Here is a 13,419-nt window from a genome sequence, read left to right as displayed (position 1 = left end):
TTTATTATTCCTACCTAGGTTCAAACAGTGTTAATAATTTCCTTTGACACTGGTATCAAGAAGTTATTGTTTTAGGCTAACCTCTTATCAATACGGTTATTTTAAATTCCCGTCCGTGTATCTCCCGTTTAGAAGTTGCTCGAATAAATGTATGCCAATAAGGTCATCGTATCTTTCTATTTGATTACAATGTTTATTCATAGTTATAGATAGTACATAGTACCTACTAATTAGGTATATGTTATATGATAGTACATAAGCACGTACTGTAGGTTGGATGTATATTTAGTCAATTGTTCATCGACAAAGGTTAAAACGTGTCATTGTGATTACTATTAGGTATTACTTACAATACAATGATTAAATGATCATAATGGAATCCTATGAGGATTCGTTGTCATATGTTCTTTGAATATAAATCACATAGAACAAAAATGCGCACAAAATATTACATTAAATTCGTGTATGGGTTCCGCTCATCTCGCATAATCTTTATTGACCAAAACTCATTTCGCATAACTCGTATGGTCTAAACTTTTTTGGCCGAACCATCACTTTGCCAAGACTTATGTGGCATAAGGCTCGTTTCGTCTAAAACTCTTTAGGCACAATCTTTAAACACCTAAGTTTCGTTTGCTCAAATTTATGTTCGTCTATACCTATGCATAATCTTGTTTCTCCTAATGTTATCTTAATAAATAATATATTAAGTATGTAGTAAATGTACAAATTGTGGTATTTTTCTCCTACATCCCGAAAATCACGATATTGTATGATCAAAAAATCGAAAGTTAACGACCAATATAATTATTACAAACCCCATGAGATCGAAACCTAAAAATAGGTGCGACGACGAGCAAAGCGAGGAGGAGCGTGTTAGGTGCACATGTTCATCAAAACCAAAGCGGAGCGCAGCGAAGCGGAGCGGAGCGTTTTCCAAACAGCGGAAACAAAACAAGGCACCAGTTTGCGCTATGTAGGGAGACGCTCCGTCAAAGTTAAAGCCAAACGAATATTATTACTTTGTATAAACCTATGCCATAGCATTATTAGGCTATTCAAGATTTGGCCATACCATTATTAGGCTAAACAATGTTATGTGAAATAACTTTTTACTAAACGAGATTTATGCCATACGATTTTCGACGTAACGAGACTTTGACCAAACGTTACTATGCAATACGAGATTAGGCAAATAAATCTTATGCCAAAAAAGGTAGAACCTTCGTGTATGTATATTGTATACTTATTCTTATCAAATAGTTAAGAGAATGAAATCCCACTTCCCTATATATCAGTTTTATAACAGCATAATGGATCATCTCAGTGCTAAACTGCTAACAACTCAATAAAACAATTGAAGCAACGATCTAAGCGCCGGCGTTTCTAGTCGAGTTTATCTCTATGTGGCGGGCCGCTATGCGACAGGAAATATTTTAGTTTTATTTTGTTCGAAGCGTCCGTAGTCGAGCGGGCCTCAGTGATCGTAACTGATCGCTGAGGTTAAGCAACAACTGACACGGTCAGCCATTGGATGGGTGACCAATTTCAAGTGGTGCTTTTCTGGACGCTTCCGTGCTTCGGACGGCACGTTAAGCCGTGGGTCCCGGTTGCTGCTTCGGCAGCAGTCGTTAAGCCTAGTCAGAGGCCTTCGGGCGGCTTGAAAACATCTGACAGTCGGGTTGCCCACTTACCCGACAACTCTCTCAGCACAAGCTTGCTTGTGTTGGGGTCCACCAACCCGCACTTGGCCAGCGTGGTGGACTAGGCCTAAACCCTTCCTTCATTGGAAGGAGACCCGTGCCCCAGCAGTGGGGACGTAATGGGTCGTGATGAATGTCACTGGATTTTTTTCATTGCTCGCGTGTATACTACTTACTTCAGTTGGTTGTTGTTAGCTATAAATGGAAATGGCACAGATGCGCCATATGCTAATGTCCTACAAAGGTTTTTGATACAGTTGACTTTATGGATAGTAAAGAGCGAACTCTGGAACACATCCAACGGCAAGCCCAGACGCTGTCTAGACGAGGCTGTAAAACAATCACACAATAATGTTATTACTAGAAGTATGTACACAATGTAAGTACATGCAAAAAGAAACACATTTCATAATTATATCATCAAAACTCGTGAAGCTTATCCCAGTATTTTCCAGAAATCCATGTGAACATGTAGAGCGACTGGCTGCCATCCAGATGGCTATGCAAGTTTTGCGTCAATCCTTATAAATAATTCGAGTGTTGGCCAAGAGCCGCGTAAACTGTGCCCACTTTGGTCGCTCATATTTTCACGCAGAAAGATATTATATTAACTTCTTGTTTTTGAGTTAATCTTGGATCGGATTTTCGGTTGGCACGAAATAATTATAGGGATACCTAAGTTTAACGAATAATTAAGTATGATGTCTTCGTGATTATCCTGCTAGGGCAAATTCTGAAGAATCATAGACTATCATGACCTTTGCTATTTGTGACTTTCAGTTAGCTATTAAGATGTTCATTTTCATAATCTATTCGTTGAACCTAGTAGGCACCAAGTGCTAAAAGTTACGGGTACATAAATCTGAAGTTCAGGGAAAATTTGATGAAACAAAATGGCTTTCAGTCTGTTTGTAGCCGCCATGTCTCGTGGGATTGTGGGAAACAAGATTACTCCATTCCACTCTACGTCTCGTATGAGCAGTGTTTATTGTTTGTTCCTGAACCAAACATACCTTACTACCTGTGTAGTCTGTCTATCTGAGTTTCAATTCAAACGGGAAATCGAGAGTAAAGTTTATTTGTTTTGACGAAATCATCGTTATAAAAGCCTATAGGTACTCATCTACTGCTGTACATAGGCCTCTTACAAGAGACTGCCACCTAATTCAGTCCTCGGCCGCTGAACCAACTCATACGGGTCTGCTGTTTATTTTACTTTTATATATTTATTTTATATATCAATAATAGTATCTACATATTTTTAATGTATTTCAATACGAGTATATTCTTTAATGAATAAGCCACCTGTCAGACATTGGTAATTACTTTAGAATTAAACTCCTTAACAGACTACTCACGATACAGGCCTGGCCTAGTGTGAGGGTCACTGACACACTCATAGGAAATACATCACCAATATTATTTTTTGTATAAAGTTCTCTTTTTGTTACTTACTCGAATTTTTATTGTAATTCTTAAGTTTTTTATTTTCTTTTGAATACCATTTCATTTTTAAGCTAAGTATAAGTACAAATTTTTTTAAGTTCTTAAAAGTATTAATTTTTTAAGTTTTATGTTTTAGAATTTTAGATGTTTAATGTTTTAAGTTTCTCAGCTTAGATTTTTTAGTTTAAGTATGGTGTCAATAAATAAATTTTTAATTTTTTAATTTTTTTTTATTTTTTTTGTTCAAAGCCTAACAGTTTACCATGTAATAGCCAAATAACTAATTACCACCATAAACTCTTTAGGTTTCTACTAATATACGTACTCACTTGTGAAGTAACTATTCAGAGGTGCATCATTTGGTGTTATGTACCTAAGCTTTAGGGCACATCTGTGTTTAAACACATATCTTCCCGACCAGAATCGAACACTGGACCATCGGTTCTTCAGTCTATCTCTAACCACTGCACCTGAATTGATGTTCAAACTAATCAAGGAAATAAAATGACACGAGCCGACGACGGTTCACGAGATGTACGGGTCTAGGCTGTTGCCATTATTAGGGTCAACTGGCATTAGCAACCGGTTTCCTTGTGGCATCGACAGTACGGAATACAAGGTCTATCGTAGTATTGTAGACCTAGGTTCTAGCCAATATAGTTAAAAAAATACATGAAATATCTGCTTATGCAATGCAGATCAAAGTGAAAAAAAATTATGTCTATGTAACTTTTGGTCGACTGAATTACGATACTTGCTACTGACAGAAGCACTGATGTGTGCGTTTATAATTATAACACTTCTCATGTTCAATTGGTGCTCCAACACCATCGTGCTCGTGTTTTCAACTTAGGAAACCTTCGGTTCACATAACAATAAATAATAATTAACCCCTCAGAATCCTCTACCTACATACAACTTTTTCCGTCATTAGCTGGTTTTTGCCACGACTCGCGTGACGGTCGCGTACATCACGCGATGTGATTGGCCGGTGGCTATTTTTAGGTCTGTTAGTCCCTGAGCACGGTCAAAGGGTTAAGTAATGTATCATGTTATGAAATAAGTGTAAGTATCGTTATGTGATTTGTGCAATAGTATTCATTCTTAAGTATCCTAAATACTTTTTTTTCCCTCAAAAATACAATTACTGTAGGTAATTCATAGAAAAAAAATGTCCTTTTGCTAAAATGAAAACGAAAACATTCGACCTTGTGCAAATATCAAACCGGTCTATCACTGTTAAAATATCATGCACACTCTATCTATCGTATCGTATCAGATGATGATTCGATTTCCTTATTGCGACTTATATTATAAATTATAACATACTTAATCGTAATTAATTTATTGATAAAGAGTATTTAGTAGATAATAATTTTACTAAAAAGTATTTCATCAAATAAAAATTAAAAGACAGGAGGTGTCCACATAAAAGCTGCGATCTTATCGAAAAGTCGATTAATGAGAAAGGTCTGGTTGCTATTCTGGTCCAGATATCACTCCCATTCCAACAGCACTATCAATCACTACAGACCACTCATGGGCCGTCTCCGAATCAACATTAATTAATAGGACGATTCATGCCCGTTGCACAATCCAATCGAATTCGGTGCTTATTGTACACCGAGTTGACCGACATAGCATCGACGGCGTTGAATTCAATAAATGAATTGGCCAGTTTAAATTCCTTAATGATTGGACACCAAGCACATGTTATACCTAAGCTTCGGATTGGGGTACACAAAATAAGCCTTCTCGATGTATGACGTTACTTATAAACGTCCACACCCTGAGCAATCAGCGAATGAGGGTAATCCATTGACAAAGGAATAAAGAGAGGACATGGCATATCCACGAAAAAAATGCGCCTACCTAAACTTTGGTTTCAATTCAAATGGCGGCTTTTTTCTTGAAAAATGTAAACAAACAAATGGTTTGACAGCTGAAGTACCTTGTGTTTGGATGTCAATCAACATGGCGACCGGTCGCAATGTTGTAATTTTAGGCAAAGACAAAACTACTGTTGTCCTTTTTTACGTAGGATAACACCAATAAGTTAAAAAGAGACGACGATATATTTTTAAGTACCGATTTTTATGCCAGGTCCTGGCCCTGTAGCACAGGGTGCTATTAAGACGTGACAAGAGTTCTCCGTCGCGCTCGCTCTTGAGATTGCACGATGTGAGTGAGCGCGATGCAAAACTCTTGTCACGTTTTAAATGCGCCCCGTACTAGCCCTTCTGGGTAATCTGACTGGCCAATCCTTTCACCACGGTGACAAGCTCTAGTAGACAGCTCTAGTGTCACCAATATAAATATATGCTAAGAAGAAGAAGTAGTTTGAGGTTGAACACTGATGACCATCAAGATTGAATTTAGTGGTGCTTCGTACGGAAGATATCTGTTCCGTTGTGAGCGTGTTTGTTGATTTTATCAAACAAAAGACGGATGGTCTAATTAGAACACTATGTTCGTAACGAAACGACAGATAGGCAATGGTCATTTTATGATGATGGAAATAGCAAAATGTGTAGAGTGAACTCAAAAGCTCAAAAGCGTTATGGAAAAACTCATTAGATTGAAACAGATAAAAGCTATAGATAGGATAGCTTAGCTGCATATGGCCCAGTTTCTCACTTGAGTAAATCGAATGAGTTACGTTACCTACCTTGACGTCCTCTGGTGTGAAATATCAGTTTATACCATGAATACATCATTGATTACTTCCGTAATACTAAAACTGCCATTTATTTTATAGGAATCATAATAATAAATCATAACAGGTAGGGGCGGTGTTCAGGGAAGGAAATATTTTAATAACCTCCATTCCCGCGTTGACCTTTTCTAAAAGACCTATTTTACATTTTGGCTTCGTTTATTACCTACTTCATAATACAGCATTTATACAAAGATAGGTACGGTCAGCAAAATAGATGTGTAGGTATGTATACCCTCCAAATCAAGCAGTGATAAGTGACTCGACTCTTGTGAACCTACGTATACTTCTCTTGAAAACTGATACAGATATTTTACATATGATTCAAGTTCAGACTATTTATGCTGGGGATGGATACATATCTTTTTGTTGACTGTACATAAAGAGTTTCACCTTTGTTCCTGCAGCCGGCCCCCCTCCCCGCCCCCGCGCCGGGTCAGCGGGGAGCCTGCATTGCAGGATGCATATGTTTTCAACGGAGATGCCCTATTTTTGTTCTACTCTGCTTTAGTTGTAGCTGGCAAACAGCTAATGGAAATAAAAGTTAGACTTGGCAAACGTTGCCATTTTATTTAGAGACTTGTTGGTTTTGTTACAATAACAAACTTACATTTTGTAAGAGCAAACAAAGAACAAACTCATAGTTTATCTTTTGCTTTTGTGTATTCTCGATGTACTCATTCTTGATTGACCAACATCCACTTACGTCTATAAATACAGCCTATCTGCGGACTGTCGCAACGTATTGTAACCCAATCAGCCTCCTCGATTTAGCACTTTGTCGCATCCTGTGCGCTCGTAACAAGATGCGTCGCGGTTTCCACAACACTATTGATAACATTATACATACCAACTAATGGTGCGTGCATTTAGAATGATGTGTCGGTAACTGGATGATGTTTTGTTGCAGCATGAGGTCGCGACGGCGGTCCCGTTCGCCCCGCATGGCCGCGCGCGCCGCTAGCCCCGCGCCGCGCCCGCGCGCCCGCCCGCTGCAGCCATGGAGCGCGCGCTCCAGCCGCCGCCCGCGCAGCTCGCGCTGTGTGGGCCGCTCCAAGGAGGACCCGGCCAAACCGACGAGACCGCGGCCCGCGCGGGCGGACTGAGCGTCCCCGCGCCCGAGAGCCAGCCGCTGCTGCGCGACAAGCGGCCCGGCGCGCTGCACGTGCAGTTCGACGCCGCGTCGCCGCCGCCCGCGCCCGACTGCTCCTCCTCCTCCTCCAGCTCCTCCGACGACGAGGATGTCTGCCTCGCCGAGGCGCGCCCGCCCGACGGCGGCTGGGGCTGGGTCGTCGTGTTCGCCTCCTTCATGGTCAACCTCATCGCCGACGGCATCACCTTCAGCTTCGGCGTGTTCTACCCGCACTTCCTCGAGTACTTCGGCGAGGGCAAGGGCAAGACGGCGTGGATCGCCGGCATCTTCATGGCCATGCCGCTGCTGTCCGGCCCCATCGCGTCGTTCCTCACGGACCGCTACGGCTGCCGGCGCATGACCATCTTCGGCGCCATCCTCGCGTCCATCGGCTTCGTGGTCTCCGCCTTCGTGGACAACATCGAGACGCTGTTCCTGACCTTCGGCATCATGGCCGGCTTCGGGCTGAGCCTGTGCTACGTGGCGGCCGTGGTGATCGTGGCCTACTACTTCGAGAAGAAGCGCTCGCTGGCCACCGGCATCTCGGTGTGCGGCAGCGGCATCGGCACGTTCGTGTTCGCGCCGCTGAGCAACGCGCTGCTGGACGAGTACGGCTGGCGCGGCACCGTGCTCATCCTGGCCGGCTTCTTCCTCAACATGGCGGTGTGCGGCCTGCTGTTCCGCGACCTGCCCTGGACCACCACCATGAACGAGGAGAAGGCCAAGGAGCGCAAGCGCCGCCGCGAGCGCAAGCGCCTCAAGCGCTACGCCGGCTCGTCCGCCGACAGCTTCTCCGACAGTGTGTCAGCCGTGGGCTCCACCAAGCAGGAGGCGGAGGCGCCGCCGCCCCCGCCCCCCGTGCCGCAGTTCAGCTCGCTGGTGGACCTGCCCACCTACATGACGGCCGGCGACGGCATCTCGCTCGAGGTGTTCGAGCTCATGTCCAACAAGGGCCGCGCGTACGCGATGCTCGCGCAGAACTACCCGGGGGTGATGCTGCCGTCGCGCAGCTTCAGCGACAGCGGGCGCCTGCACGAGATGTCCCCCCCGCGCGCGTCGCCCGCCGCCGCCTCGCCCCCGCCCGCGCCCGCACCGCACGCAGAAAAAACCGCCTTCACACTCTGGCTCAAGAAGCAGGCCACCACCGCCGCGGAAAACGCAGTGGAAAACTCACACACGACCGTCGCCAAGAAGCCCACAGCCTTCTTCAAGGATCTGCGCATGCACCGACACTCGCTCACGTATAGAGGGGCCATGCTCAATATCAACCGGTATAGGCTGCGAGCGTCGTCCTGCCCGAATATCTTCAGGAATTCCATGACCACCATTGCTAAAGAGAAGGTAAGATGTCCTATTTCTTTAGATTTTAATCGACACATTTTACACTTAGGTACATTATTGCAAAATCCTGTATTGTTATATTTAGATCAACACATTTTACACTTATACTAATTACGAAGGATATAGTCATATGTACTGCATAGTAAACATGTGTAACTTACGTGTGCCAGTTATATTTATAATGTATCCATAAAAATAAATATAAAATATTTACGTAACATCACATCAATTAATAATCTGTGATGTGACGCGCGTAGTTACATGTGCACTCTATCTTTGTGACTCACACTTCATAACATCAATGTAGATGAGTCTTCTGAATGAATAAATTTGCATGTTCTGCCGTGACCCAGTAACGCTAGCTACAAAGGGAGGCTATGTCTATACCTGGCCGGAAGCGAAGCTACTGAAGTGTGATATCTTTGCCCTACTCCCTGAATTTAAGTGGGTTAGCAGGTTGCTTCTGAAACCACTTACTACGTAAGTTGGGTCTTAAACTTGAGCCGCTTAGCACCTATTTTCTTCTCGTTCGTGTTTTATTATTTGGTAGGGCATAGTAATATTATGGTTATAGTATACTTATTACTTACATAGTTACCTTAAAAATATTAATAACAATATCAGTCAAATGTATCAAGGGATCATAGAACAAAGAACACACCTTTGTATATATTATGCGTATCGCTTCTACCATTATTGTGTGTAATCCACAAAAAGGTTCTTATGTTTATTTAGTCCCTTTCGTAACTTGGGCCTCCACCGGCCGGTAGTGACATGAATAGTTAAAATGGCCAGTTTACATTTATGAAAGTTAGCTTTATTTATTTTACATTTGAATTGAATATTAAAGTTTTAGTTCGCGTAGGACATAAGTACATTTATGTACAAAAGTGTATACTTTCGTACCTCGTTTTTTTATCAAGACTTGAATTTACGAATTGACGACCGAATGGCGTAGTGGTTAGTGACCCTGACTACTGAGCCGATGGTCCCGGGTTCGATTCCCTGCTGGGGCAGATATTTGTTTAAACACAGATATTTGTTCTCGGGTCTTGGATGTGCCCGTAAAATGGCAATAGGCCCGCCCCCTATTACATTGGGACTAACATAACACTCTGGCGAAAAGTGGGTGCAGCAATGCACCTCTGCCTACCCCGCAAGGGAGTACATTAGTACAAGGCGTGAGTGCGTGTGTGTGTGTGTGTGTGTTGAATTTATTATATAATTATGTTGAAGAATATTTGACAAGGTACAGAAGTGTATTTGTATTTAATATCGTAGACTACACTATAGTACAATTTTTTACCTTTTTACAAATCACATCTATTTCAAAGTCGACATTAAAATACCAAATACTTTTGCCCGAAAACATTCGAGTTGCTATGCTGTATTACGTGTTACCCAAAAAAATTTAGCATGCCCTATTAAGGGTTAACCTCTTCCCCAACAACAAACACTAATTCCTCCCTTAACCCTTCCAGCTGCAGTGGTACGCGGGTCTGTGGGACTTCTGGGACCTGGTGGTGGACGTGCTGGACTTCTCCCACTTCCTGAACCCGGCCTTCGCGCTGTTTGCGCTGTCAAACTTTCTGCTGTATATGTGGTATGTTACATACAATTTATTTATATTTATATATACTTTATTGTACATATACATAAGCAAACATAAAAGAGCACAGTTACAAATCAAAACACCAAACGTATACAAAGGCGGGCTTATTGCCAAAAAGCAATTTCTTCCAGCCAACCTACGACTGGGTGAAAGATAAATGACATTAGATCCTTTAACTAATTTGAGTAGGTACAATTAATAATACGATACGAATAAACTTTATCTCTAGTCATATACACCGTATGTATTAGAGATAAAGTTTATGCGTATTGATATTGATTCTGAAGAAACAAATCGTGATTTTAATGCTGAAAAATAATTAAATTCTTACACATAAATTCATAGACCGTAATAAAATTTTTAACCTTGTAAAGGTTAAAATTGGCTTTGAAAAGCACGAGTTTTGACTCTTCACGTACCTGTCAAATAGTTTGAAATTTGTATATATCACAACGTCAATTTTAAACCAGTCAACTTACAGGAGGTACAGGAATTTCAGTAGGTAATATCGTTTTAAAACATAAAACTTTTCTATATCTTGTTTTTTTCTATTAGTGCCCCAATCATGTTCAAGTAGCGAGATTATTGTTAGGAATAAGCGTTGATATCTCGAATAATAAGGTCATATTGCAATATTTTATTATGGTCACTCTATCATCACTACACGTCATGACGTTGACTTATGAGACACCCTGTATACTCCAGTTATTCATACCTATTTGGTTATTTCTTCACAGGTACGACGTGCCGTATGTGTACATGGCGGACCACGCGCTGGGCATGGGCTTCAACGAGAAGCAGTCCTCCATGCTGATCTCCATCATCGGCATCGTCAACATGTTTGGCGAGGTGAGTGCGCTTTTTTATACAATACAATAATTGCACACCAAAAACCAAACTGAAATCTTTCTTAAATAACAGAGATGCACAAATGACGGTCTTATCTCTAAAAGCTATCTCTTCCAGACAACCGTTGTAAAAACAAGATTAAAACAGAGGAAAAGGGCATTCAGGTGTATTTACGGCTATTAATATGCTCACGAGATTAAAAAGATAGTCGTGAATATTCCGGGATAAACAGATACCTTATGGGTTAATCCAGGGTTTCAAGTAACTGTATGCCGGTTAATTTGTGAACATACGTTCAGTACTTTTTACCGGAAAGAGTAACATGTAGTTTCTGTCATTTGTTTCCTTATAGTGTTATAGTGATACAACCAACGCCGCCGCTGCGTTGTGTATAAACTAGCAATCATGATAACAGCATAAAAAAACGAATAGTTATTAATTCGGTACTTTATAATAATAATCTCATATGTACGGCAAATTTTAAACGAATCTATTGAATGTCGGGTGATTGAAATTAATAGTGAAATATGGTTAGCACGAGGCCGCTACTATCTACTCTCATTCATATCTCTGAATTTTACTTGGTAGTTAATACCTATAGCATTGATAATAATTTGTGTAAGAAATCAAGATGTCTAATTGCTCCCCGTGTTTTTTTCAAACACTATCTGCACTTTTGATAAAACAAAGATAACAATCAACCTTTTTAAATCACAGTTACTAACCGAAACACTAGAATACCTTCTAGCCGCCAACCTTTAAAATATCACGGCCTTTTCGTACGCGGTACTTTAAGCCTTATCATTTACGTAATACGGTGATAAATTGTAATTACCCGGCACTTCACTTGACCCACTGATGGCAGTGATTTGATAAGCAGTTACAAAGATAACGGCTTTTGTACCGCGATTTATCTGACTCGTGTGCCACGTGGCACACTTTACGAGGTTTATAAAAATAGACACTTCATCATTATTATAATAGTAACTACTATATACTACTTACATGCTTTGTGTATAATTATCTGATCGTCGCCGGAAATTCATTTGTAGCTCTATTCACTTATGTTCAGATTTATTTACACTGTCTTTTTTATAAATTTAATACTTAAGTATTTATGTTTTTAAAAATGATTGCGATTTCAGAAACCTGTTTTACTTAGGTAATACGTTTCAGTAAGGTATTTAATCAACTTCTGAATAAAATTGAATTGAAAATCCTAATTACGACTGCATGACTGTGTCTGAATGTTTTTAAAAATGAATGCTATTTTAGAAACCTAATTTACTTAGGTAATACGTTTCAGTTAGGTATTTAATCAACTTATGAATAAAATTGAAAATCCGAATTACGACTGTATACCTACGTGTCTGAATCTTTTTATAACCCCACTATTCTCCCATTCCAGATCCTCCTCGGCTGGGTAGGCGACTGGGAGTGCGCAAACCCGAGCATGATCTACGCATTCTGCATGGTTCTCTGCGGAGTGGTCACCGGAATACTCCCCCTACTCACCTCCTATTGGACACTCGGGTCTGCCTCGGGCGCGTTTGGAGCATTCATAGCTGCCAACTACTCTCTGACGAGTATAATACTGGTGGAACAGATCACGCTGGAGAAGTTTACGAACGCATACGGCTTGCTGCTGCTGATACAGGGGCTGGCTAATTTGGTTGGACCGCCGTTGGGAGGTGAGTTTGTTGGGTAGTTTTTAGGGTGGACGGTAGATAGGGCTGGGGGTGGATAATGGAGGCTTTATTTGAGTGCTAATTAGTAGCGTTGGTGATAGTGGGTACGAAGAGAGCCTTCCCGAGTGGCGTATGATATGTACTTTATATACGTCCTGCGCACCCTGGGTATTCAGCGATTGACACTATTCTACCTGGGTAATCCTTTCACTATGGTAACTAACCGTCTATTTTTTTCACCGACACGCTAAAAAAAGAAGCGTTTATTACTGAAATAAATGGAGCCTTTGGAGATTAATCCATTTTGTGATGGTGTTGGTCAACACACTGTCGATGTCTGCTAGCAAACGAGCGCTCTAGATTAGTCAAGCCAAATCTTACTATAGAACCAAATTAGATTGCTCCAACATAAATACAGCACATTTAAGTATTTATAGTACTTCGCTAACCTCGAAACGCTGTAGCCCCCTGCAACCTCCCCGACACCTTACTAACCCTTCCGTATTTCATTTCCAGGCTGGATCTACGACGTGACAGGCACCTACGACCTGTCGTTCTACCTGTCTGGGATCTTCATAGCCCTGTCGGGAGTGATCCTGGTGGTGTTACCTGTCTACAGCCAGGCGCGCCGGTACAACCAGATGAGGAAACAGAAGACGGAGACAAGCGAAAACATGAACGGAACGATACAAACGGTACAAGCCAACGGTAAGATGCCGATATAAAGTGATGAGACGAGATAAGAGCTCGCAAGAGTGACGTCACGCTCTTTCCTATGGAACAGATGCGAGTGGGAGGGAGACGGAAATATACTGTGCGACATTGCTTACATTGTGTTCAAGAGCATAGTGCCTACACGTTTAGGTACGTTTTTGAATGCGCGGCGAAGTGTCGACGATACTGGACAAAACTATGAGCATAAATTGATGAGG

The 13,419-nt window shown here is 41.6% G+C and overlaps 1 protein-coding gene across 3 annotated transcripts in view; it reads left to right on the top strand.

Moving 5' to 3' along the window:
- LOC105392879 (monocarboxylate transporter 9) overlaps positions 1 to 13,419 on the top strand; it is a 35,394-nt gene extending 21,975 nt beyond the window's left edge. For all 3 annotated transcript variants that reach the window (XM_048626677.1, XM_048626676.1, XM_048626678.1), the window contains exons 2-6: positions 6,776 to 8,338; positions 9,820 to 9,941; positions 10,688 to 10,799; positions 12,208 to 12,490; positions 13,004 to 13,419. In XM_048626677.1, the coding sequence (XP_048482634.1) occupies positions 6,866 to 8,338; positions 9,820 to 9,941; positions 10,688 to 10,799; positions 12,208 to 12,490; positions 13,004 to 13,212 (2,199 nt within the window). In that variant the 5' untranslated portion in view covers positions 6,776 to 6,865 and the 3' untranslated portion in view covers positions 13,213 to 13,419. The remainder of the gene's footprint in view (positions 1 to 6,775; positions 8,339 to 9,819; positions 9,942 to 10,687; positions 10,800 to 12,207; positions 12,491 to 13,003) is intronic.

Source organism: Plutella xylostella, chromosome 17, assembly GCF_932276165.1.
Source record: "Plutella xylostella chromosome 17, ilPluXylo3.1, whole genome shotgun sequence".
NCBI lineage: Eukaryota > Metazoa > Arthropoda > Insecta > Lepidoptera > Plutellidae > Plutella > Plutella xylostella.
Note: the sequence above shows the minus strand (reverse complement) of the source record. Positions and strands in the feature narration are given on the sequence as shown.